At 38.4% G+C, this 27,497-nt stretch overlaps 3 protein-coding genes across 5 annotated transcripts in view; 2 read left to right on the forward strand and 1 right to left on the reverse strand.

Moving 5' to 3' along the window:
* The window catches only part of C3H5orf34 (chromosome 3 C5orf34 homolog), a 32,299-nt gene extending 25,729 nt beyond the window's left edge, over nt 1-6,570 (forward strand). Inside the window, exons 12-13 of the mRNA XM_004265949.3 lie at nt 1,062-1,102; nt 6,168-6,570. Of these exons, the coding sequence (XP_004265997.1) occupies nt 1,062-1,102; nt 6,168-6,361 (235 nt within the window). The 3' untranslated portion in view covers nt 6,362-6,570. The remainder of the gene's footprint in view (nt 1-1,061; nt 1,103-6,167) is intronic.
* Nucleotides 6,571-8,303: 1,733 nt separating this feature from the next.
* TMEM267 (transmembrane protein 267) overlaps nt 8,304-27,497 on the forward strand; it is a 31,288-nt gene continuing 12,094 nt past the window's right edge. Inside the window, exons 1-2 of one of the 3 annotated variants that reach the window (XM_004265950.3) lie at nt 8,304-8,461; nt 20,489-20,876. In XM_004265950.3, the coding sequence (XP_004265998.2) occupies nt 20,565-20,876 (312 nt within the window). In that variant the 5' untranslated portion in view covers nt 8,304-8,461; nt 20,489-20,564. Of the gene's footprint in view, nt 8,462-8,583; nt 11,524-19,352; nt 19,750-20,488; nt 20,877-27,497 lie in introns of those variants that run through there. The other 2 variants (XM_033421173.2, XM_033421171.2) reach the window with 2 other exon arrangements.
* Nucleotides 15,728-16,920, reverse strand: LOC101283721 (kinetochore protein Spc25-like; the record flags this gene model as incomplete). The annotated part of the gene is given in 2 exon segments (XM_033421142.2): nt 15,728-16,335; nt 16,337-16,920. Coding segments are annotated over 2 exon segments (753 nt in total), but the record flags the coding sequence as incomplete, so codon positions are not given.

The raw sequence follows: 27,497 nt of genomic DNA on the forward strand, positions 1-27,497 counted from the left end.
AGTACAAGGAAAGAGTGCAGGCTGATGAGGTGCATGTGGTCCATTGTGTATGGTCCATTGTCTGCCAGTAAAGCAGACAAGTCGTATACCCTATTATGAGCTGTGAAAAGACTTTTCTAGTGACTTGAATAAAGAGATGTTTTAGCATGAATGTCCTCATTAATTTTGCAAAGCTAGTCCAGTTACACTATTTTCTAGTTGTGTGCCACTGCTCATATTTCATCTAGTGATGAGGGAAAACACAAAGAACACACACGTAAGAGGTTCTGCTGGATTTGTGTACATTTAGCCTTCTATCCCACACCAGTTGCCCCAATATCTGTTTCTGTGGAACATGGTAAGGGCTGATGTTCATATATTAACCCTTCAAGTCAAGAAGAGAATGTTTAGTATACTGTGCTTAAGAAAACAATGAAATGGTAGTCTATTCCAGAAGAAATTTAATAGAAAGTAGTCATTATGTTTTGACACCTAATTCAGTCGTATAAAAAGTTGGCCCTGGAGACCGTCCATTCCCTAAGAGTTCCATATAAATGAGGTCTTAACTATATGTGTAAGATCCCTTCTCCTCCAAAGAAACTATCTAGGTATGAAGATCAGAAAATTAAATAGTCTAAGAGAAAGCATTACAAAGAAGTTTATGATTAATTAACATACTGCTGTAGGAATTCAAAGGAGAGAGTATTTCTTTCATAGAAGTGATGAGATTTTAGTAGGTTTTTAAAGTTTTAGTAAACCTTGAGGAGGAAAGTAGAAGATATGCCATGTCAGTACTGAGTTGTAGCAGGAAGGCTCATTACCTTCAAACCTCAATACTTAATTCAGAAGTCCTGGAGGTGGAGGACTTTTATTCACTTGCCTTACTCATGAAAGGCACTCAGTAAGCATCAGTTGAATCAAGGTGATTTGTTGCTAAATAAAGCCAATATAAAGAGAATTCTTAACCTCTAGGTTCTTATGTCAAAAATTCTAACCTTTATGAAAAAAAATTAAGTATGCTCATTTGAAATATTGTGGATATAAAAGAATCAGACAACTAGCATGAGGTTTTTTTTGCACAGGTCTGTGGCTTCTGAACTTGAAAAGATACAGAAGTTTAACTGTATCCTTTAAACAGAATGTATTGTCCTGCATAATTTCTCTCTTTCCATTGTAGGCTTAATTCATGACTCTACTTTATATTAATTCATACTTATATATTACAGAGCTTTATTGAATAATATTTAAGATTGTAATTTAAGATGTATCTTGTCTATAGGAGGTACATCATGTTAGCATTTGTACTTTTCATTGGGTTTAACTCAGCAAAGGACAGTGAACTGGGGTTAAGATGTCCTATGGAGACTTTCACACTTATATAATTATATTCTAAATTATAACTGAGAAGTATCTCTGACTTCTTTCTTTTTTTTAATTTGTAGGATTTTTATATACTATTATTTGTAAAAAAATTTCAGCTTTATTGAGGTATAATTGAAAAAATTATAAGATACTTAAATAGTATATCATAGTGACCTGACACACATACACATTGTAAAAGGATCACCCTATCTTGTTAATTAACACATATATCACTTCACATATCTATCTTCCTCCTCTCCTCTACCTCACCAACCCTCCCGGGGTAGATGGTGGTGAGAACATCTGATTTCAACCCTCCCAACAAACCTCAGTCGTACAACACAGTGTTATCAGCTACAGTCACCATGTTATACATTAGATCCTCAGACCTTATTCATCTTATAGCTGAAAGTTCATATGCTTTTACCAACCTCTCCCTCTTTCCCCACCCCCAGCCCCTGGCAACTACCAGTCTACATTCTGTTTCCATGAGTTTGACTTTTTAAAAAATTCCACATATGAGTGACACCATGTATTTGTCTTTCTCTGTCTAGCTTAGTTCACTTAGCAAAATGCTGTCAAGGTCCATCCGTGTTGTTGCAAATGTCAGAATTTCCTTCTTTCTCATGGCTGAGTAGTATTCCATTGTGTGTATATATATGTACCACATCTTCTTTATCCATTCATCCAACAGTGGACACTTAGGTTGTCTCCATATCTTGGCTATTGTGAAAAATGCTGCAGTGAACAAAAGAGTACAGCTATCTCTTCAATAGACTGTTTTCATTTCTTTTTTTTTGTTTTTTTGTTTTTTTGGTGGTACGTGGGCCTCTCACTGTTGTGGCCTCTCCCGTTGCGGAGCACAGGCTCCAGATGCGCAGGCTTAGCGGCCATGGCTCATGGGCCCAGCTGCTCCGCAGCATGTGGGATCTTCCCGGACCGGGGCATGAACCCGTGTCCCCTGCATCGGCAGGTGGACTCGCAACCACTGCTTCACCAGGGAAGCCCCGACTGTTTTCATTTCTTTTGGATATATACCCAGAAGTAAGATTGCTGGATCATATGGTAGTTCTATTTGTAAATTTTTGAGGAAACTTCCATACTGTTTTCCACAGTGGCTGTACTAATTTATATTTCTACCAAGGTACACAAGGGTTCTCTTTTCTCCATATCCTTACCAACACTTGTTATGTCTTATCTTTTTGATGATAGCCATTCTAACAGGTGTGAGGTGATAGCTCATTGGTTTTGATTTGCATTTCCCATGATGATTAGTGATGTTGAGCACCTTTTCATGTACCTGTTGGCCATCTGTATGTCTTTGGAAAAGTACCTATTCAGTTCCTCTGCTCATTTTTTAATTTTTTTTTTTTTTTTGCTCTTGAGTTGTATGAGTTGTTTGAATATCTTGGATATTAACCTCTTATCAGAAATATAATTTGCAATATTTTCTTCCATTCCATAGGTTGCCTTTTCATTTTGTTGAAGGTGTCCTTTGCTGTGCAAAAGCCTTTTAGTTTGACAAGTACCGCTTGTTTATTTTTGCTTTTGTTTTCTTTGCTTCTGGTGTCAAAAAGTCATTGCCAAGACTGATGTCAAGGAGTTTATTACACCCTATGTTTTCTTCTAGGGGTTTTTTGGTCTCAGGTCTTATTACATTCAAGTCTTTAATCCATTTTGAGTTGATTTTTGTGTATGGTGTAAGGTAGAGGTCCAGTTTTCCCAACATCGTTTATTGAAGAGTCTATCCTTTCTCCATTGTATATTTTTGACTGTTTGTTGTAAATTAATTGACCATTACAGACATACGTGACTTTATTTCTGGACTTCTTATTCTGTTCCATTGATCTATATTTCTGGTTTTTGCCAGTGTCATACTGTTTTGATTACCATAGTTTGAAATCAGAAAACTTCCAGAGTTGTTCTTCTTTCTCAAGTTTGCTTTGGCTATTTGAGGTATTTTTTGGTTCCATACAAATTTCAGTACTGTTTGTTCTATTTCTGTGAAAAATGCCATTAGAATTTTGTATTGTTCAATACATTGAATATTGTATTGAATCTGTAGATTGCTTTGCGTAGTATGGACATTTTAACAATATTAATTCTTCCAATTCATGAGTATAGAATATCTTTCCATTTATTTGTGTCTTATTCTGTTTCATCTAATGTCTTATAGTTTTCAATGTACAGATCTTTCACCTTTTTGCTTAAATTTATTCCTAGGTATTTTATTCTTTTTGATGTAATTATAAATGGAATTGTTTTCCTACTTTCTTTGTCTGATAATTCATTATTTATTTTTATAAATTTATTTTATTTATTTATTTATTTTTGGCTGTATTGGGTCTTCGTTGCTGTGCGCAGGCTTTCTCTAGTTGCGTCAAGCGGGGGCTGCTCTTTGTTGTGGTGTGCGGGCTTCTCACTGCAGTGGCTTCTCTTGTTGCAGAGCATGGGCTCTAGGCACGCAGGCTTCAGTAGTTGTGGCACGTGCACTCAGTAGTTGTGGTTCATGGGCTCTAGAGCTCAGGCTCAGTAGTTGTGGTACACAGGCTTAGTTGCTCCACGGCATGTGAGATCTTCCCGAACCAGGGCTCAAACCCATGTACCCTGCATTGGCAGGCAGATTCTTAACCACTGCGCCACCAGGGAAGCCCAGGTAATTCATTATTAATGTATAGAAATGCAGCTTAATTTTTATATTGATTTTGTATCCTGCAACTTTACTAAATTTATTAGTTCTACCAGGTTTTTGGTGGAGACTTTAGCAGAGTCTATATATAATATCATATCATCTGCAAATAGAGACAGCTTTACTTCTTCCCTTCTGATTTGTATGCCTTTTATTTCTTCTTTTTTTTTTGTCTAATTGCTCTGGCTGGGACTTCCAGTACTATATTGAATAAAAGGGGTTGAGAGTGAGCATTACTGTCTTCTTATTTTAGAAGAAAAGCTTTCAGCTTTTCACTGTTGAATATGATATTAGTTGTAGGCTAATCATATATAGCCTTTATTATGTTCAGGTATGTTCCCTCTAAACCCAGTTTGTTGAGTGTTTTTCTGCATCTATTGACATATGATTTCTATCCTTTATTTTGTTAATGTGGTATACCACATTAATTTTCATATGTTTAACCATCCTTGTATCCCTAGAATAAATCCCACTTGATCATGGTGTATGACTATTTTAATATATTGTTGAATTTGGTTTGCTAATGTTTTGTTGAGGACTTTTGCATCTATGTTCATCAGAGATACTGGCCTGTAATTTTCTTTTCTTGTAGTGTCTTTATCTGGTTCTGGTTGTCAGGGTAACCGTGGCCTCGTAAAATTAGTTTTGAGGTATCTCTCCTCTTCCATTTTTTGGAAGAGTTTGAGAAGGATTGGTATTAATTCTTGTTTAAATATTTAGTAGAATTCACCAGTGAAACCATTTGTGTTGGGAGGTATTTGATTACTGATTCAATTTCCTTACTAGTAATCAGCCTGGATTCAGTATGTTTCTAGGAATCTATCCATTTCTTTTAGGTTGTCCAATATCTTGGCCTATAATTGTTCATAGTAGTCTCTCATGATCCTTTGTATTGTGTGGTATTGGTTGTGATTTCTCTTCTTTCATTTCTAATTTTATTTGAGTTTTCTTTTTTCTTGATAAGTCTAGCTAAAGGTTTGTCTATTTTATCTTTGCAAAAAAAAACCCAGCTCTTTGTTTCACTGACATTTTCTTTTGTGTATAAGCTCCTTCCAGGGAGATAGCAGCAACCTTGAGTAGGCCAGAGAAAGAATGTGGAGATATCATCTGCCAGCCTCCTGAGTCTCCAGGGAGGATCACATTCAGCCCCTAGGCACGTGCTAAATTAGAAGCTTTTAAAACATGCAAATAGGCATACCTCAGGCAGCAGCTTCTAAAGTATGCAAATAGCCCTCTTTGAGGGAAAGACTGGGAGATGGGTGTTTCTGTCTGCTCAGAACTAGGAGTTTTAGGGGCCTGTCCCACACTTAGGAGTCTTAAAAGTTGGAGCATTAGATCTTGGGGCAAACTGTTTACTCTTCAGGGAGAAGCTGGGAATTGTGAGTTCCCCCCTATTGTGCTAAGGGTGGGGTTTATAGTGAAAGTGTGTCTCAACCTTTCTTACCCATTTAATTGTGTATATATTCTTATTCACTCAGTGTATAGGAGTCACTCGGGTAGTTCCTGGATTTCTGACAGCGAGAATTTCTCCATGTGTAGCTGTAGATTCAGTGTCACATTTGTGGGAGGAGGTGAGTTCAGGAACCTCCTACATCACCAGCTTGGACTGGACTCTTACTTCTTTTTCTTATTAAACCTTTTGTTCTGTACATTCCTATCCCAATCATCTAAATTTCTTTTATCCTGTTATTTTTCCATAATCCTATTCAAATAATAAAGTAGCTCTGCAACAGAGGACAGATTCTTTTCACTCTAGATGTTTTAAGTTAAAAATACCCTACACAGATTGTTTGTATTCCTCTCACCCCTACTTTGGTTCCCTTTTATTCCCATATCACTTCTTCATTTAAAGAAATGTTACTGAGGTTTTAATTCTTTTATTTCCTCCCTGTCACCAAACTTCCATCCAAATACAGACATACATACTCTTTTCCTTTCCCCCTCTTATAGTCTTAACTAGTTTCTTCATCTATAAGGGATAGACTTGATAAATTCTGAAGTCCCAACTCTACTGTGAATCCAAGAGATCTTCCTCCCAATGGAGAAATAATATTTTAATATGAAGGCTAGGCTTTCTGAATTAAAAACAATTATAATGAAAAATATGGGGGAAAAGCTCCTTAACTAAGCAACTTAGTATTATTGGAGAACAGTGGTGTCCTAAGCCAGATTTCTAACAAGAAAAATGAACAGTCTTTGGATCATTGTAAACCAAAATCTTCAGAAGACTTGCTAAAAGAAGTTAATGAAAAGAGTGTATCAGTGGCATTGAAAAAAACCTCTGAAATCCTTCAGGATATTGACTGTCTTCTATCAAACTCTAAAAGGTGAAATATGGAATTATTACAATATATTATTAAACCTTGAGGATGTTATTTCAAGTGACTGGTAGAAAATTACTAGAAAGCCAAGAAATTATATATATGACTTCTGTACAATGATTTTATGAGAAATGACATTTAACTTTGGAGGTATTTTACCTAACTTGTAAATTTTAAAATATATATTTTATTAATAAAGAACTATTTTAAAAATTTGAACAATTTCTTATCTCAGATTTGAGAAAAAATTTTATAAAACTGTAGTTGTTGCTGTTTTGTCTTGTGGAGCATTCACTATTAATCAAGTTTCTTTCATTTTACTTATGCAGAATTGTGTACATTGATCATTTGCTATTTAGTCTCTCTACTCCAAGTATTTTTCAGTAGAACCATGAAAAGAGAATTAGATCTTAAAAAAACAAAACGAAAAACCTTAATGTGGGCAATATTGCTTCAAGCTAAGAATCGAGCACTTTAGCTAAGACTAAATTTTATCTGGACTATCTCATGTACCAGATATTTTCATTTGTTTTGAACATCTCCAAAGATTTATGCTACAAAGTGTATGAAACCAAAAGAGGAATGAGCTCACCAAAAGTGCTATGTATTACACCTGTCTCTTGGGAAAGAACAAAACCATACATCTAGAAAGACTTCAAGATTATACCAGACATAATCAGAAATGTTCAAATTAACTTATGATTTCTTGAAAAGACCAGTCTCTTCACATAAAAGAGAAGAAGCAACAGAGGAAACAACGAGAAAAATAGAGAGCAAAGCAAGCAGAGTGTAGTAGGTTAGGAGAGGTAATGTAAGCAATTTGAATGGGCACAATGCTCTCTTTAGCTCACAGTGGGCTCCCTGCCACCTTCAGGTCTCAGCACAAATATCCCTGCCTCAGAGGGGCCTCCCCCAGTTACTATTACATCACCATGTTTACTTCCTTTAGAACACATATTTCAGTCATTCAACTTACTTCTTTGTGGTCTGTATCCTCCACTAGAACTTGAGCTCCATAAAGTTATTTTATAGTCTTATTACCAAGCATAGTGCCTGGCATATTGAGAGCGCTCAGTATGTATTGTGTAATGAACAGTCCCTTTGGGCAGCAGACTGCCCACAGAGAAAATAACTAAGTTCTGTTTTGGTTGCAGGAAACCACCTATGTTGTCCCTAAATAACTCTAGAAAGCCTAGACTATAAGAAATGCACCCATGCTGCCATAAGGGTAATGCCAAACTGTTACTGCATTCAGACAGAAAATATTTGTTCTTAACATGACTAAAAGCACCCAATATTGTGGTTAATGTGTTCAGTAATATTTTTAATAAGCTTTTAAGCTGTGCAGGTAAAATATGTATAATTTCCTCCCTCAGTTGAGTCTTTCCCGTTGGCTAAGAACCAAGAGTGTGACAAGCAATGAAAAGTTCTGTAACAGAAACTCAGCCACACTTTAAGGTTCCGTGAAAGACCTAGAAGTTTGCTTGAGATAGAAGATTCGGATTCTCTATGGTCTCCTTCAACTATGTACTTAATATAATCCCATTGCCGCCCCTGCATTACATCCAACACTTGTTTTGAGAAACCAGGTAGGAAGGAGAAAGAAATTTTCCTCTTTGAGCCCCCGCTTTTCGCCCAGTGCTTACTAGAGCCACATGTCAAGCTCGATGTCTCCTTGGTGCTCACAGAGCAGCCACCACTCCGAGGCAGGGAGTCGGGATGGGAACTGGCCACAGACCCATTAAACAAGCTGCACCTTGTCCGTTCAGTTAATCAGAGTCAAGCCACCCTTTATGTTGTCTCTTTTTCCGACTCTTGGGCATTCAGTAGTCATGATTAAGCGTTCTAGCCTTCTCACTGCTGTCCACAAGAAAAAGCTGCCCCCAACGTATACCGCACAGCGCCAAAGAGTAATTATCAAGAGCTCCCCAAGGGGGCGGTGGAGCGCCACAGAGGACCGTAAGGTCCGCAAAGTCGCCCGGTCTTGCGGAGTGAAAAACTCTCTCCTACGCCCACCCTAAAGGATCCCATGCAGGAGGTCGGAAACATCTCTACATCTCCGGGACAGCCGGCGGCACCTCTGGGCAGAAGCCCGCGCGTCCCATATTCGGTGAGGTTAATTCGCGTCCCCGGCTTCCCGCCGCCGCGTGGGTGCGCTGTGGACGGCGCCGGCTAAGCCGAGAATGAATCCTCAGGGTCGAGAGAGGGGAACCAACAAGGCACTTTTCACTTCCCACCCGTCGTCCCAAATGTGTCCTTTTGGGGAGCACGACGGTAGGGGAACTCGAGGTACCCAACCCCTCGTCTTAAGAGCCCTCAAGCCGCGTTCCTGGCCGCTTAGAGTGGAACCAGTATCCCGGCGTCCTCTCGGCCTGCGTCGCGGGCTAGAGTCGCTCAGGCCCGCGGCCGGCGTCTCTATGGTACCGACGGAAGCGGGTGTAGAGGGGCGGAGCCGCCGTTCGCGCGGCTGGCTTGTTTCAGCTGAGGGAGCAGACGGTGGGTGCGGCTGATCCTCAGCAAGGGACCGGGCGGGGGGGGTGACTGACTGTATGGACGCTGCGAAACTGCGTCCTGAGGTGGCAGGCCGGAGGCGGGGACCACCTGAACCTGAAGTCTAGAAGATCCAGGTTCCCGATGGGAAGGCGTGGAGGGGCGGCAGTCGCGTGGGACCCGAGAGCAGGCGGGGTGTGCTCGACAGACACTGGCCGGTGTCTCCGGGATCTGCGCGATCCCTGCACGGCCCTCCTGCTTCGTCGCGCCTTATAGATCCCATGGGCGTCAAGCCCTCGCCTAGGCTTCGCGCCCCTGGCGTTTCCCTGGCTCTGGGCGGGTTGCCGGCGATCTTGCCAGAGTTGCCCATTGCCACCTTTCCAGCCACGAGGGCCCTTAAGGCGCCCAGGCTACCGGGAGGGGTGATTGTGGAGATTGTAACTTGTTCCCTTCCCTGCAGACGCCAGGGCTTTCCACCTATTTTCTTAATTGACATTTTAAAAATTATTGAATCATGCCAACCTTAGGAAAGAATGACTTAGGCAATTTGCTAAGACTTGTTGAAATTCAGAATCGTATGTATTTGTAATGGTCATAGGAAAGAAACATTTTACATGCAGGTTACGAAGAGTATCCGTGAAAGTGAGCAAGATTTGTGTTTCCTTTCTTTGCAAATTAGCTGAATTAGACTTGGCATCTGCTTTGAGTACTACAGCATTAAAGAAAGTAAATATAAAGTTTCACAGCAACTACAGTTTATTGAAGAGGACTTATTTGTAAAGCATAATAAAGGCAGTTTTCGGATTCTAGACGGTGCTTTTTCCTCAGGTTTTTGTAAATATTTGTGATGGGGTTTGGGGTGGGGGAGAAGGGGTGAAGCAGAAAAGGACATTTCTGTTGGGAATTTGCTACCTCTTATTTTTTTGGTAGGAATAACGTCAGAGATTATTAACAAACCATGCACAACAGTGTGTAAAGTAACTGGCTAAGTATGTGTTTGTAGAGTTAAGGAAAGGGAGGATTACTGCTAGGTATACTTTGAAGACCCCATAGTTGATGGCATAGTACTCTTATAGGAATGGTGCGTGGCAGAGTTTGGCCATTGCCGAAAATGGCTCCCGCAAGTCATAGAGAGACATTTATGATCTGGGTAACTGGCTGTTATGGCAGAAATCATTCCAAATAATATCTTCAGTTCACAGGCTGAGGATTGCTAACCTGCTTACCCCCTGTATTAGTATAATGAAATATTAAACACCTTGAGCACATTAACTTCATGCATGACAAGTTTAAGAAAATTATAATTACTGCTCTTAATGAACTTACCCAACAAAAGTGAATATGTAAAATAAAGGTATTTTACAGTTTAAGAGGTTCTGGAGTCCATTCTATTTATGCGGGAGGAGCAGGAAGTGGAAAAAGGAAGCAGAGAGAAGAAAAATGGGACACTTAGGTGTTCTAGTCAGAGACAATAAATAAGAGGAAGTACAACTATTAAATTACTTTCTCATACTCAGAATCTACTCTAAATATCTGCACCAGTAGTTGGAGTGGAATAGATGTCGGAACTGTGTTTCTGGGACCATAATTATACCTTTCTTGAAAAGAGAAACTGTTTTAGCTATCCGTGCTGCATAACAAATTACTGTACCCCAAAACTTAGAGGCTTAAAACAGTAAACAGTTATTATCTCACTGTACCTTTGGGCCAGAACTTTTGGAAGAGGCTTAGCTAGATGGTTCTGCTCAGAGTCTCATGAAGTTGTAGTCCAGATGTTGGCAGTGCTGCAGGCATCTGTAGGCTTGACTAGGGCTGAAAGGATCTGCTTCTGAGTTTGCCCAGGTGAGCTTTTTGTTCCTCTCTCATCAAGCAAGCTGTTTAAACTTTCCATTTAAAATGCATTTTGTGCTGCCCCATTATGTGTATCTGTTCCTATTCATAAACTACTACAGTATATAGACATTTGGAAAACAGTAAGTTTTTCTTTTTCACGTCGCTTTAAATTTGGATCATCATTTAAATACTTTAAGTGATCTTTTCATGTTTCACTTTGCTCATGACACTTAATTAGCTACTCGATCCTTTTTTGTATCTGAACTCATCAAGTAAAACATTAGGTGAGTACATTTAAATATATTTAGTGATGACAAAAATTGTTTAGTGAGTAAAAGAAGATGGATGTAATGAAATGGCTTTATAGAGACATCATGCAATTTGCAATTAGGTGTATAATGACCTTTTGTCTGCTTTCTAGGATGACATTTGACAATAAATTTGCAATTAAATGCATACAGAAGCATAGTTTGAGCGGCAGAAGAGCTTTTCTGTTAGGCCTCTGTGTATACTGTGCCCAGCCTACGTTCTCCTCACAACTCATCCATCTGACTGGCCTTCTTTCTTCTTAGGGCTAATTTACAGGCCACGGCTTACCGAAGGAGGGGGATATTGCTCTGCGGCTATACCTCTCTGGCTTGGTCATTAATTCAAGCTTTCTGTGTCCCAGTTCCCATCCAGCTAAGGGGATAATGATATTATCTTTGGTTCAAAGGAATATTTTATAAATTTTAAAATTATATGCACTGAGCCTTTAAACACATTGACTTCTTTATCCATTCAGGTGTCAGATGTTTACTTTGCAAAGCAGAGACCTGATTCATGATGTGTGGAACTATAAATCCTAAGGTATATGGAAAGGATTCATGACCTTGGAGGTTTCTTTTGCATTTTGGTCATATCTCTTGGTTGAAAGTATCTTGAAATCATTATTTCCTAATCCTGGAAGAATCTGTAGACTATAACTCAATCTTAGTGCTTTAGAGAACAATTTTCATTTTTCCAAATGACTAAGAATTTGAGGATGGTTTTAGATTCCATTGTCATTAACAAAATAGTTGTTCTCTGCAAAGCAAGTATTCTTCACACTAATAAAAAAACTTTAAGGAACCTGCATAAGTTTATTTCATCTGGAGATACAGAAATCTTTCATACAGGCTTTTCATGTACCAACTAATACATAAATGTAAATACATTATTTTTATATTATACTATAAATTTGACGTGAGATTTGCATACAATTTTATTAATGTTTATTAATGTTATATATTCTAATATTTTATTAATATTTATAATGTTATAAATATGTTTCTACATTTTTAAAAATTATACTTTAAGAAACTGAGCTTAGCATCATGGTCTGAGTTATTAATTACTTCTAACTTTTCAAAGGAGCTTTATTGGTTTTGTTTTCATGATAGTAACATTAAAAATTTTTATGAAATCAAAGAAAAGGGAAAAAAAGTAATGATCACATGTAAGCCCACTAGTGAGAGATAAGCCAAATGAACAGCCTTCCAGATTTTTTATGCATATGTACATATTTTTAACAAAAATGTAATATTTTACATATTATTTTTAGGCTACCTTTTAAATTTTAGTATCTATTGAGCATTTCCTATGTCAACAAATATGGGAATAAGTATTTTTTTAATGACTGCATAATTGTATGGAATTTATTTCACTAGCCCTGTATTTTGGACACATAGTTTCTAATTTTTCCTTATTATAAACAATGCTGTGCTGAACATCCATGTGTAACTCTTTGTATTTATCTAATTCGTTTCTTAGGATAATTTCCTAGAATTGGAAATCCTGAGTCAAGTGTTTGCTCATTTATTAATCATTTTTGATACATATTGTCAAATTGTCTGCTAGAAGAGTTATACCAATTTATACAACTGCTAATACTGAGTGATTGTTTCCCCACCACAAACAAATCATTAGCAATCTTTCGTCGATCTTATGTTGAAATCTCATTGTTTTAAATTCAATTGATTACCAATAAAGTTGAAATCTTTTAATAGTTTTCTTTGACCGTTTGTATTTATTCCTTTTCCAAATTGCCTTTTCATAGACATTGCCATGTTATAATTGGGATACGTATTTTTTCTTCTTGTTAGTTTTAAAAGCCCTTAGTAAAGTAGGGCTTCTAATCTTTCTCCATCATAAATGTTCAAAATTTCCTCCATTTATTAGTCTTTAATTTTGACATGCAGAAGGCTACATTTTTATATAGTTATGTCTATCAGTATTTTTTTTTTTTTTTTTTTTTTTTTTTTTTGCGGTATGCAGGCCTCGCACTGTTGTGGCCTCTTCCGTTGCGGAGCACAGGCTCCGGACGCGCAGGCCCAGCGGCCATGGTTTACGGGCCCAGCCGCTCCGCGGCATGTGGGATCTTCCCTGACCGGGGCACGAACACGTGTCCCCTGCATCGGCAGGCGGACTCTCAACCACTGCGCCACCAGGGAAGCCCCCAACTCCAAGTTTTGAGAGCAAAGAAACAAATATGCCAAGAATCTTTTATGACAGCAGCAGATAGGGCAGTACTAGCAGCAATGCCAATGATAAAATGTGGTGATGGGTCAGGCAGTGTAAGCTGGGCTCGGGGGCAGAGAGGTCTTCACCATAGGTGTCTGGTGTCATTTTCACTGAGGTGCTTGAGGCAGAGTTTGAAGCCTGGTTCTTGAAACCTGGCAAGTCTGTGATTTCCCAATATCCTTTTAATGGTTTTTGCTTTTACTTAGAGTCCTTTCTCTTCCGTGCACTTAAGAACCCTAACTGACACAGGATCTGAGTGAAATAATTGTTCCTTACCAATTTGGAATTATACATACATTTCCGCCTTCCCCAAACACACACTTGACCTGTCTCAGACTTTGCATTTACCTTTCAGTATTCATATTACTCTGCTTTTGCAAGTTTATTGGCATTAACTCTTTCAAATGCCAATCTGAAAATGTTTTGTGAAGTTGCTAAAAGAAAATCCCTTTTATGATTTTGATGAGTTACATTAAATTTATAGATTAATTTGAGGAGGATAATACCATCCATGTTGTCTTCTTCCTCAGTAAAATGGTCTGGCTCTTGTATCAGTAAAGTTCCATCAAAGGAACAGAACTACTTTGCGTGCTAAGGAATAAGAAGTTTAGACCTGCTGTAATCGTGGGGCTCGGAGGGCAGGCGCTGCAGGCCGTTGCCTCTGAGTCTGTTTTTGAACCTGAAGCTGCAGCAAGTCGGGAGGGGAAGGTAGATGTGGATGAGAACAAGGACAGAATGGAACCTGCACTGGCCTCTCACCAAATCCAGTTTTGATGCTGTGGGTGACCTGCAGGAGAGGCTGGCACTCTTGACCTTGGGGCTGCACATGCAGGCCCAGGATTTGGAGAAGCTGAAGGAAGATATGGTGAAGGCTGAAGGAGCTGCAGGCCTAGCTGCTTGCTCATGCCAGCAAGGTGAGCTGACAGATCAGCAGCAAGACGTGCGAGCTCCATGGTGCGTTTAGCACCAACCTTTAGAGTTAAAAAATGTGGCTGCTTCACTTTTGCTTTCCAAGTCCCATGTACAGTGTCTCCTGTAGCCAGCACTACAAAGAACTATAAAAGGAAGGGGATTCTCGGAAATGTCCTTCCAACTTAGATGCGTTAACATAGCACAAGCTCTAAATAGCACAGAGCTCTAAATAGCTGATTGATAAAGTACAGTTTTGACATTTTCTTCACATGCATTACCTGTTTAGTTTATTCCTTGATATTTGAATTTTTATTGCTGTTGTGAACGTTCATTTTCCTGTATTTTCCCCTTATGATTATTGCTGGTATATTAATAATTTATCTTGAATTAGCCGCCTTTTGCAACTTAAATTCTAACAATTTTCAATTTATTCTCTTGGATAGGCAGTCATTTCACTTACAAACTAATGTAATTGTTTTCTTCCTGATATGGTAATGATGCATTTCTCTCTCCCTCCCTCTATCCCTTCCTTGCCTCATTACATTGATTAAAACTGCCAGAACAATATTATAATAGCTGTACTGTTTTGACTTTAAAGGTAATGTTTCTTGGTTTTCATTCATTTTGGTTTCTTATAACCTAGCAGTTCTTAATGTTTAGTGAACATAAGGATTACCTGGTATTCGCACTTGCTAAAAATGGAGATTTCCAGGAACACATGCTACATTTTACTAAATGCCATTTAATCATTTAATAGGCAATACCTGGTGGATAACAGATACAGTGTATGATGATTTTTATTTAATTCATTCAATAAACACTTGTTGAGCATCCACTGTGTGCTAAAAGATAGTGGTGAACAGATAGACAAAGGCTGCTCTCTGAGCTTTTGTTTTCTTTCCTGAAATGTTTACAGAGCATAAACACTTGAAAAGTAAGCAAGTCTTTTGGCTCTAACAGAATTATTTGCACCACCATTTAAGCTTAGTTTCTTCGAGCTAATTAGGTCACTATTTTTCTTTTAAGCAGTTTAAAAGTGATGAATTATATATTGCATTGTGGTCAGAGAATTTGGCCTGAACATTTCCACTTTTTAGATTTTGTTGAAGTTTTTCTTGTGGATGAGTAAATGTGTAATTAAATTTTATAAATGAGCCACAGACATTTGGAAATAATGTGTATTCTATGTAATATACACAGTTTTAGACCTGTATATGAAATAAAATTTGTAATTAAATTATTCAGACTATCTATATCTTTTTTTTTTGCCACTTGACCTCATTCATGTAAGCACGATTTGACATGTAAGCATCTTCTTATCTAACTTTACTATGACTTGAATATTTTATCCCTTTTAGTCCCACTAAGTCTTTTGCCATAAATTGTGTTTGATGGTAGTATTACCACAGCTGCTTAATTTTGTTTGTGTTTTCTAGGTATGTATTTTCTCATCTCTTTATTTTCTATATTGCTAAGACTTTTTGTTTGAGATGTTTTCTTATGAACAGTAACTTGGGAGATGTTTACTTCTATTCCAATCTGTCTCCTTATAGAGGAATTTAATACATTCACATATATTATAGTATTTGTGTTTGATGTGTTTGTTTCCTTTTTTATTTTTTTGGTGGGTGGGGGTGGGAGTAAAATTTTCTTCATTTTTTTTTTTTCTGTTTTGCTATATTGAGCAAGTTTTCTGTATTCCTCTCTTCTTCCCCTAGAAATTTAGAAGTGCTGCTCCTTATTTTTTCCCCAGAAATCATATACAAAAGTGTTATAATTTCTAAGGTAAAAATCTTAAAATTTGTAGTTGTCACGTAGGGGCCATAATTTAGTTGTTTAGAACCCTATTGTCATAGTCCTGTTCTTCCAGAGCTCTGTAATTGTTGTCCCACAATATTTGGTGTTGATGTTAATCACATTCTCTTTCTTTTGCAGATAACCATTGTTGTTGATGATGATGTGTTTTTTGGACGTGGAAACTCTTAAGGATTTTCTCTATATTTTTATTTTTTTAACGGTTTTTATATACTATTTATACATTAATTATAAACAATAGCAGTAAAAGCTTTCCGAACATTGGCAAGAAAAGCCGAAAAATTGTTGGTCTTCCTTACATTTTCTTGAAATTCTGCTAGGCACTCAAAATGAGGAGCGCTATCTGACACCTCATAGTCCCTTGCTTCATTTAGGCTCAGGGAAAACAAATAGGCTCTCAGGATGCTTAGGGTCAATATTAGTGAATATAAACTGCAACTTACCACCATAAATTTTTCGAATTTCTAGTCCAAGTCGACCTGTATACAGGTCTGCAGATTTCTGTAGCCTTTTCAACCTCTCTTCATTAGCTTTGTTAGCAGTGGAAATAGTTTCCCTCTTCCTAGCATATTCTTCCTTAAGGTCCTGGATATCTGCAGTCAGTGCGTCCAGTTCCTGCTTTTTGTCTTTTACTTCAGCAATCAACTTCAACAAATTCTCTTTCTTTTCTTGAGTGAGCTTATTCTGCCTGCAGATCTGATTTTGATATTCCAGAAACATCTCAATCATTCGTTCTTCTTCCTTTAATTTCACAGCCAGCTTTTCTGCAAATGCTTTAATGGAATCCTTGTAGGTATCTCTTAGGCCCACCATCTGACAGGAGGTGTCACTGACAGTGCTTTTGAATTTATTCCAAAATTCATTTATGCTTTTATCGAATAGTGCCAGTTCGTCCTCTACCACTTTGTAAGACAATGTGATACCAGCCAACAGCGGGTCTCCAGAATCGGATCCCGCAGCCGCGCCAACTTTCCTATTTCAAAACTCTCTTTATTTTTTGAATTTGTTTTTTCTTTCAATGCCCACCTCTTTGTCCTTTTTTTCTCCCTCAAGCTTTGGGAAAATTCTTTGAAAGTATTTTTACTCACTAATTATGTTTTTTGAAGCATACATTTTACTATGCATTGCTTCTATTGACTTTTATTTGGGCCATCAGGTTTTTTATCCCCATAATCTCTTTCTTGTTTTCAGATGCTCCTTTTACATGAAAGGCTGCTACTGTTACTGACAATAAACTGCTTTCTCTAACTTTTTAACATCTTTATTGGAGTGTAATTGACATGTAATAAACTGTACATATTTATAATGTGCGATTTGATATGTTTTGATGTGGGTATGAGACTATGAACCGTGAAACTGTTACCACAATCAAGATGATGAACGTATCTGTCCCTCCAGTTTCCTCATGCTCCTTTTTTTTTTTTTTTTGCGGTACGTGAGCCTCTCACCGCCGTGGCCTCTCCAGTTACGGAGTGCAGGCTCCGGACGCGCAGGCTCAGCGGCCATGGCTCACAGGCCCAGCCGCTCCGCGGCATGTGGGATCTTCCCGGATCGGGGCACGAACCCGTGTCCCCTGCATCGGCAGGCGGACTCTCAACCACTGCGCCACCAGGGAAGCCCTTATGCTCCTTTTGAATCCTTCCTGCCCCTCCGGTCTCCAGGCAACCACTGATCTGCTTTCTGTCACTTAGATTAGTTTGTATTTTCTAGAATTGTATATAAATGGAATCATACTATGTACTCTTTTAAAACAATATTTCTAAATGAAAATTTCAAACATAAAAGGAGTATAATGAACTAAAGTATATCCATTACCTAAATTTAACAATTATAACATTTTCACATACTTGCTTCAATTATTTACTTTTTAAAAATAGACCTTTTTTTTTTTTTTGTAGTTTTAGGTTTATGGGAAAATGGAGCAGAGTAGAGCGTGTTCCCATCTATTCCTTCTACCTCTGCACACATCTCTCCCTATTAACTTTTTGCATGAGTATGGCACATTTGTTACAATTAATGAACCAATATTGATACATTATTATTGACTAAAGTCCATAGTTTACATTAGGGTTCATTCTTTGTGTTATACAGTTCTATGGGTTTTGACTATGTAATCTTTTTTTTTTGGTCTGGTTTAGTGTTATTTTAAGGTTCATTCATGTTTTTGTATGATTCACCTTTTGGTTTCTTTTTATTTCTTTTTTTCCACATTTTGTTTATCCAGTTGGGTTGTTTCCAGCTTGGAGCTAATGTAAAGAAAGCTGCTATGAGCATTGATGTGCACGTCTTTGATGTGCAAGTCTTTGTGCAGATGTTTGCTCTCATTTCTCATAGGTAAATACCTAGGAATAGAATGACTGAGTCATATGGTAGGAGTATGTTCAACTTTTTCAGAAACTGGAAAGTTGTATCATTTTACATTTCCACCAGCAGTGTATGAGAGTTCTGGTTGCTCCACATCTTGTCAACATTTGGAATGGTCAGTCTTAAATTTTAGCAGTTCTAATAGTTATGTTTGGAATCTCATTGCGGTTTTAGTTTCCATTTCCCTAATCATGAATGATATTGAACATATTTCATGTGCTTCTTGACCACCTGTATATCATCGTTGTAAAGTACCTTTTCAGATCTTTCACCCAACTTTGTATCAGTCTGTTTTTCTGTTATCATGCTTTGAGAATTCTTTGCTCTGTGTACAAATCCTTTATCAAATATGAGATATGCAAATATTTTCTCCCAGTCTGTGTCTTGTCTTTTCATTCTCTTAACATTGTCTTTCAAAGAGCAGAAGTTCTTAACTTTGATGAAATTCAGTATATCAACTTTTTAAAACAGATGGAGCTTTTGATACTGACACTAAGAACTCTTTGTATAACCCAAGGACAAAAATATTCTCCTGTGTTTTCTTCCAGAAGTTTTACAGTTTTGTTTTACTTTTAGGTCTGTGATCCATTTTGAGTTAATTTTTGTATAGGGAGGAAGGTATGGATTGAGGTTCATTATTTTTGCATATGGCTATCCAGTTGTTCCAGCACCATTTGTTGAAAGGAATATCTTTGCTCCATTGACTTTCCTTCGCATGTTTGTCAAATAATCAATTGACCATTATGTGTGGATCTATTTGTGATCCCACTCTCTATTCTGTTGCATTGACATATTTGTCCATCTTCATAACGATACCACATTCTTCATTACTGTAGCTTTATAATAGACTTGAAATCAGATGGTGTAAGTCCTTCAACTTAGTTCTTTTTTAAAGGTGTTTTCCTATTCTAGGTCTTTTGCATTTCCCTATAAATTTTAGAATATATACAATGAGCTATGCATAGTTTTTATTACAGAATGGAGGTTGAATCATTCTCAATAAATCATTTAGTTATTCTTTAAGTCTCAGAACTAAAACAAAACAATACAAAAACTTCAGGTATCACACAACGTTGATAACTTTAACTAGATAAGTGATTTCAATATTCTATGCCAGGCAAGCACTCAGAATTATGATTGCCTGTTTATGTCAGTTAAGGTTCTTTGGTTAGAGGTAACAGAAAGGAAAAGGGGGCTTATTGGGAAAATCCTGAGGTAGCTCATGGAAGGTGAAAGGTGAGCTGCAGGAACCAGGGCAGCTCTGAGAACCTTAGAGATTGGACCTGAGTACTTGATGTCCTTATGATTCTTTTTTCCTAGGCTGTCCCATGTAGTGGAGTCCATGGTCTGTAAGAAGAAAAAGAACTTTCCCCATCATCTCCACTAGGGAAAATTCTGGAAGGGAGTCTGATTGGCCCAGCTGGGGTCACCTTCATAAGCAGAGTAATCACTACTATAAAATTATTACTAATTAGTAATTGCTTGTTAATCACTACTATTAATAAGGGATACAGGGAATTCTAATTGGTCAGCTCCAGAGTTTGGGTATTTTGATGAGCAGTTTTCCCAAGGGAAGTGGATGCTCTTATCAGAGAAAGTATGGAAAGCAGTTGCTGGGTACACAGACGCATTGGATCCCCACTACTGTGTAGTACACATTGCTGAAAGAAAGAACTATTTGATGACCTCAAAGTAGAAGATTAGTCAGTGGGCTTTCTTAAATTTCCCTTGATACATGCTACCATCTAAACTGTTGTTCCTACAAAGCTAATCTGTTCTCTTTGGGCCACATGGCATATTATATATAAATGTAAGAAATACCATTTCTTCTAATACGAAAGTTGCTAAGAGTATATCGTAAATGTTCTCATCACACTCACACAAAGGTAACCATGTAAAGTCATGAATGTGTTAACTAACCTTATTGTGGTAATCATTTCACAATACATATGTATATCAAATCATCATGTTGTGTAAGATAAACTTACACAGTGCTATGTACCAGTTATATCTCACTAAAGCTGGAAAAAATAAAATGAAATTACTGATAACAGTTAAAGAAAAAAAGAAATACCAGTTTTTACAACTTGGTTTTATACTTGTAAAATTATTCTCGATATTGTTTTGTTTATATATTATAATGGCAGCCCATAATCTTCATTTTCTCTGCTTTCTATTTTAGGGTGACTGGGAATGTAAACAAGAATAAGCTGTTTGTTTCCTGATGGCTTTTAGCATATACTGACATACCATTTGTGATGGCATCTGAGACTGAGAAGACCCATGCTTTACTCCAGTCTTGTAGCACTGAATCTCTTATTTCCAGCCTTGGTCTGGGCATTTTCTGCCTAGTAGCTGACAGACTTCTTCAGTTTTCCATAATTCAACGAAATGACTGGCTTCGTGTACTCTCAGATAATTCAGTACATTGCGTGATTGGCATGTGGTCATGGGCAATAGTCATTGGAATCAAGAAGAAGACTGACATTGGAGAAATCGTCTTAGCTGGATTTTTAGCCTCTGTTATTGATATAGACCACTTTTTTCTAGCTGGATCCCTATCTTTAAAGGTAAGAAACCTATATGTTTAATTTTTCTGGTCTTTCATTTTTTTTAACATCATTTTATCTTCACAGCATCATTCTACTTAGAGCTAGAGAAGATTAGCCTTATTTTAAAACAGGAAAGCCCATTCTTCCAACTTTTTTGAGCACCGAGTACTTCCCTGAGGGCACAGACATGTTGCTGACCACATTATATGGCATCACAAAGTGCCGTGGAGGCACCCAGAGCAAGGGCTCACTAATTGTACCGAAGGAGTTCCATTCTGGCTTTACAGAGGATGTGTTTAGCCAAGTCTTTTTCTTTTTTTTTAATTTAAGTATAGTTAATTTACAATGTTGTGTTAATTTCTGCTGTACAGCAAAGTGGTTCAGTTACATGTATATATACATTCTTTTTTCTAATATTTTTTTCCATTATGGTTTATCATAGGATATTGAATAGAGTTCCCTGTGCTATAAATAGGATATTGTTGTTTATCCGTTACCCAAGTCTTGAAGGAAAGATTAGCTAACTGCTTTAAAGTAATGGGGGTCATTCTCAAGGCCATCCTAGTCCTTTTTGTATCAAGGTTCTTTCTTTAGGACAACACTTAAAATTTTCCCCTATTCTTCATGTTTTACAGTTAATATGAAGCGTGCCTATGTGCTCCATAACAGCTGAATAGCTTTAAGATGATTCCTAGGCCTGGGGAATGACTATAATGGATTCATTCATTCCTCAAGTCCCTCTTGAGGCCAAGGTGTGCATTTCAGCAGGCTGATCAGGACACAGTCCCTGGTGGAGAAATTGAGGAATTTCATTGAGGCTTTAGGGGTATAGCTTACACAGTGACCTATTAGTATAGCTTATACAGTGACCTATTAGTATTTAAGCCTAAAATGGCAGTTCAGATAATATTTTCTAAGTGTCAACAGATTTACCTACTGTTTGTGTAGTTATAATCTATAAACACATCAGGAAAGAAATACAAACTTGTAGAGCAAGGACTTAGCTTTGTTTACCACTGGCTAGAACACTGTCTGGCTTACCTAGTAGGTGTTCAGTAAACATGTGTTGAATGAATAAGAAATGATCTTTTGTTCTTCCCAGTATGTGTCAAGTCCCGCACCAGGTACTTCTCAGAGGTTGTCTCACTTATTTAGAAATTTAATCAGTAAGGAATCAGTAATTCCTGATTAAAGACAAATTTTAACTTTTTTTTTTTTTTTTTTTTTTTGCTATAAGTAGAGGCAGCATAACATTGCTGTTTAAGATTGGAATCAGAAGACCAGAGTTTAAATCCTAGTATATGGTCTCAGCAGAGCACTTTTCTTCCTTAAGTCTCAATTTTGTCATCTCTAAAATGTGGATTGTAACGTTACTTCCCTCATAGGGTTGTTGTGAGGATTAAATGAGTATGTTAAGTGACACACCCTGGCAAATAGTTGGTAAAAAGTGTGATTTAGGAGAACTGCCAAGATGGTGGAGTAGAAAGATCCTGAGCTCACCTCCTCTCACGAGCACACCAAAATCACAACTATCTGCAGAACAACCATCAACGAAAAAGACTGGAACTTACCAGAAAAGATCCTCTACAGCTAAAGACATACAGAAGGAACCACAACGAGATGGGCAGGAGGGGCAGACTCGTGATACAATCAAATCCCATACCCCCTGGGTGGGTGAACCACAAACTGGAGAACAGTTATACTGCAGAGGTTCTCCCACAGGAGTAAGAGTTCTGAACCCCATGGCAGGCTTCCTAGCCTGGAGGTCTGGCACCAGGAAGACAAGCCCCCAGAGCATTTGGCTTTGATGCCAGCAGGGTTTAATTGCAGGAGCCTCACAAGACTGGGGGAAAGAGACTTCACGCTTAAAGGGTGCACACAAAATCTCATGTGCACTGGGACCCAGAGCAAAAACGTTAATTTGATAGGAGCCTGGGCCAAACCTACTTGCTGGTCTTGGAGAGTCTCCTGGAGAGACGGGGCAGCTATGGCGCAACCTGGAGACATAGACATTGGTGGCAGAGATATTGGGAAATATTCAAATGTGTAAATACTGCTGCTGGGGGCTGCCATCTTAGCTCATTAGTGCCAAAACCTGGCCCCACCCAACAGCCTGTAGGCGCCAATGATGCCTCAGGCCAAACAACTAACTGGGTGGGGAATAGCCCCACCCATTAGCAGAAAGTCTGCCTAAAGATTTCTGACCCAGACACACCGCTAGACATGGCCCTTCCCACCAGAGAGCCAAGACCCACCTCTAGCCACCAGTGGGCAGGCACCAGCCCTTCCCACCAGGAAGCCTATACTAGTCTCTAGACTAGCCTCACCCACCAGGGGGCACACGCCAGTAGCAGAAAAATACAGTCCTTCAGGCTGCAGTCCAAGCCTGCCAACAGCAAGCCAGACCTGACCCTGAGACAAGCTGGGCCCTGCCCCTGCCCACTAGCATGCCAACGCAATCTTTGGGACACTCCACACACTATACCCAACTGTGTCAGGAACTGCCCCCCACCAGCCAGTGATTCGAAACACGCTTTGGGATCCCTGGGCCCTGCAGTCAGACCAGGAACGAGCTCTGCCTGCCAGTAGTCCAGCACTAACCCCAGGATATAGCTTCACCTGCCAGTGGGTAGGCAATAGCCCCAGTGTCTTCAGGACCCTGACTCCGCTCAGCAGTAAGCCAACACTAGCTGCAGGGCCCCGTGGAGTTCTGCAGCCAGCTGCCTCATGACCAGGCCCCACCATAGAGTTCTGCAGCCAGCTGCCTCATGACCAGGCCCCGCTAAACAGCAGCCAGCAGCATCCACACAAGACAGGGCCTGGCAACCAACTGGACTAAGAGCCAGCCAAGCCTACCAGGCCACCCACATAGCCCAACACAAAAGAAGGACCCACACAGCCCTCTTAGGGGGACCCCTAGACCATATAGCTTGGGTGATGAGAGGGGAGTGCACTGCTGGGATGCATAGGATGTCTCCTACAAAAGGCTACTTCTCCAAAGTTGAGAAATGTAACTAACCTACCACATACACAAAAATGCAAATAGCAACCTATGACAGAATGAAGCAGCAGAGGAATATGTTTCAGACGAAGGAACAAGATAAAAACCCAGAAGAACTAAGTGAAATGGAGTAGGCTATCTACCTGAGAAAGTTCAGAGTAATGATTGTAAAGGTGATCAAAGAACTCAGGAGGAGAATGGATGCACAGAGTGAAAAGTTAGAAGTTTTTAACAAAGAGTTAGAAAATATAAAGAAAAACCAAACAGAAATGAAGGATACAATAACTGAAATGAAAAATGCACTAGAAGGGATCAATAGTAGACTAAATGATACAGAAGAATGGATCAGTGAGCTGGAAGACAGAATACTGAAAATCACTGCTGCTGAACAGAAAAAAAGAATGAAAAGAAATAAGGACAGTTTAAGAGACCTCTGGGACAACATCAAATGCACTAATATTCACATTGTAGTGTCCTGGAAGGGGAAGAGAGAGACAAAGGGCCTGAGAAAATATTGAAGAGATAACAGCTGAAAACTTCCCTAACGTGGGAAAAGAAATAGTTACCCAAGTCCAGGAATTGCAGAGTCCCATGCAGGATTAACCCAAAGAGGAAGACACCAAGACACACTGTAATCAAAATGACAAAAATTAAAGATAAAGAGAGAATATTAAAAGTAGCAAGGGAAAAGCAACAAATGACATACATGGGAACTCCCGTAAGGCTATCAGCTGATTTTTCAGCAGAAAACTCTGCAGGCCAGAAGGGAGTGGCAGGATATATTTAAAGTGATGAAAGGGGAAAACCTACAACCAAGAACACTCCACCCAGCAAGGCTCTTGTTCAGATTTCAGGGAGAAAGCAAAAGCTTTATAGACAAGCAAAAGCTAAAAGAATTCAGCACCACCAACCCAGCTTTACAACAAATGTTAAAGGAAATTCTCTAGGCCAAAAAGGAAAGTCTGCAACTAGCAACAAGAAAATTATGAAAGGAAAAACTCATGGTAAAGGCAAACCTACAGTAAAGGTAGGAAATCATCCAAACACAAAGCTAGTAGGGAGGTTAAAAGACAAAAGTAGTAAAAATCATCTGTATCCACAATAAGCGGTTAAGAGATACACAGAACAATTAGACGTAAAATATGACATCAAAAGCAGTAATTGTGAGGGCAGGAGAGTACAAATGCAGGGTATCTAAAATGCATTTGAAATTAAGAGATCAACAACTTAAAACAATCATATATATACATACATATATATATATATATGGAGAGAGAGAGAGAGAGAGAGAGAGAGACTCTTACAAAAACCTCATGGTAATTGCAAACCAAAAATCTCTAATAGATATACACACAAAAAGAAAAAGGAATCCAGACATAACACCAAAGATAGTCATCAAATCACAAGAGAACGAAAGAAGAAAGGGGGGAAAACACATACAAAAACAAATCCAAAACAATTAACAAAATGAGAATAAGAACATACATATAGATAATTACCGGAAATGTAAATGGACTAAATGCTCCAAACAAAAGACATAGAGTGGCTGAATGGATACGAAAATAAGACCCATATATATTCTGCCTACAAGTGACTCACTTCAGATCCAGAGACACATACAGACTGAAAGCAAGAGTATAGAAAAGGGTATTCCATGCAAATAGAAATCAAAAGAAAACCAGAATAGCAATACTTATATCAAACAAAATGGACATTAAAATAAAGACTGTTAACAGAGACGAAGAAGGACACTACACAATGATCAAGGGATGAATCCAAGAAGAAGATATAACAATTATAAATATATGCACCCAACTTAGAAGCACCTCAATATATAAGGCAAATATTAACAGCTACAAAAGGAGAAATCAACAATAACAAACTAATAGTAGGGGACTTTAACACCCCACTTACATCAATGGACAAATCGTCCAGACAGAAATCAATAAGGAAACACAAGCCTTTAAATAACACGTTAGACCAAATGAACTTAATTGATATATAGAGAGCATTCCATCCGAAAGCAGCAGAATACACATTCTTTTCAAGTTGGAACATTCTCCAGGACAGATCACATGCTAGGCCACAAAACAAGCCTCGGTAAATTTAAGGAAACTGAAATCATATTAAGCATCTTTTCCAACCAAAACACTGTGAGACTAGAAATCAACTACAAGGAAAAAAAACTGCAAGAAACAACATGTGGAGGCTAAACAGTATGCTACTAAACAACAAATGAATCACTAAAGAAATAGAGGAAATCAAACAATACCTAGAAACAAATGATAACAAAAACATGATGAGCCAAAACTTATGGGATGCAGTAAAAGCAGTTCTAAGAGGGATGTTTATAGCAATATAAGCTTACCTTCAGAAACAAGAAAAATCTCATAAATAACCTAACTTTACACCTAAAGGAACTAGAGAAAGAAGGAAAAACAAAACCCAAAGTTAGTAGAAGGAAAGAAATCATAAAGATCAGAGCAGAAATCAATGAAATAGACATGAAGAAAACAATAGAAACGATCAATGAAACTAAAAGCTGGTTCTTTGAAAACGTAAACAAAATTGATAAACCTTTAGCCAGACTCATCAAGAAAAAAAGAGAGAGGGCCCAAATCAATAAAATTAGAAATGAAAAATGAGAAGTTACAACTGACACAACAGAAATACAAAGGATCATAAGAGACTACTATGAGGAACTATATGCAAATAAAATGGACAACCTCTAAGAGATGGACAAATTCTTGGATAGGTACAGTCTCCCAAGACTGAACCAGGAAGAAACAGAAAATATGAACAGACCAATCACCAGTACTGAAATTTAATCAGTAATTTTAAAACTCCCAACAAGGGACTTCCCTCGTGGTCCAGTGGGTAAGTCTCCACGCTCCCAATGCAGGGGACCCGGGTTCGATCTCTAGTAGGGGAACTAGATCCCGCATGCATGCCACAACTAAAAGTTCGCATGCTGCAACTAAGTCTGCATGCCGCAACTAAGAGTCCGCATGCTGCAACTAAGAAGGCCACATGCCACAACTAAGAAGGCCTCATGCCACAACTAAGAAGCCCGAGCCTGCATGCCACAACTAAAAGATCCCACATGCCGCAACTAAAGATCCCCCATGCTGCAGCGAAGACCCTGTGTGCCGCGACTATGACCCGGCGCAGCCTAAATAAATTAATTAATAAATTAAAAAAAAAAACTCCCAACAAACAAAAGTCCAGGATTAGTTGGCTTCACAGGTTAATTCTACCAAACAAATAGAGAAAAGTTAACACCTATCCTTCTGAAACTGTTCCAAAAAATTGCAGAGGAAAGAATACTTCCAAACTCATTCTATGAGGCCACCATCACCCTGATAACAAAACCAGACACAGATACCACACACACAAAAAAATTACAGGCCAGTATCACTGATGAACATAGATGCAAAAATCATCAACAAAATACTAGCAAACTGACTCCAACAATACATTAAAAGGACCATACACCATGATCAAGTGGATTTATCCTAGGGATGCAATGATTTTTCAGTATCCACAAATCAATCAGTGTGATACACCACATTAACAAACTGAAAAATAACCATATGATCATCTCAATAGATGCAGAATAAGCTTTTGATAAAATTCTA

Source organism: Orcinus orca, chromosome 3 (assembly GCF_937001465.1).
Source record: "Orcinus orca chromosome 3, mOrcOrc1.1, whole genome shotgun sequence".
NCBI classification, from domain to species: domain Eukaryota; kingdom Metazoa; phylum Chordata; class Mammalia; order Artiodactyla; family Delphinidae; genus Orcinus; species Orcinus orca.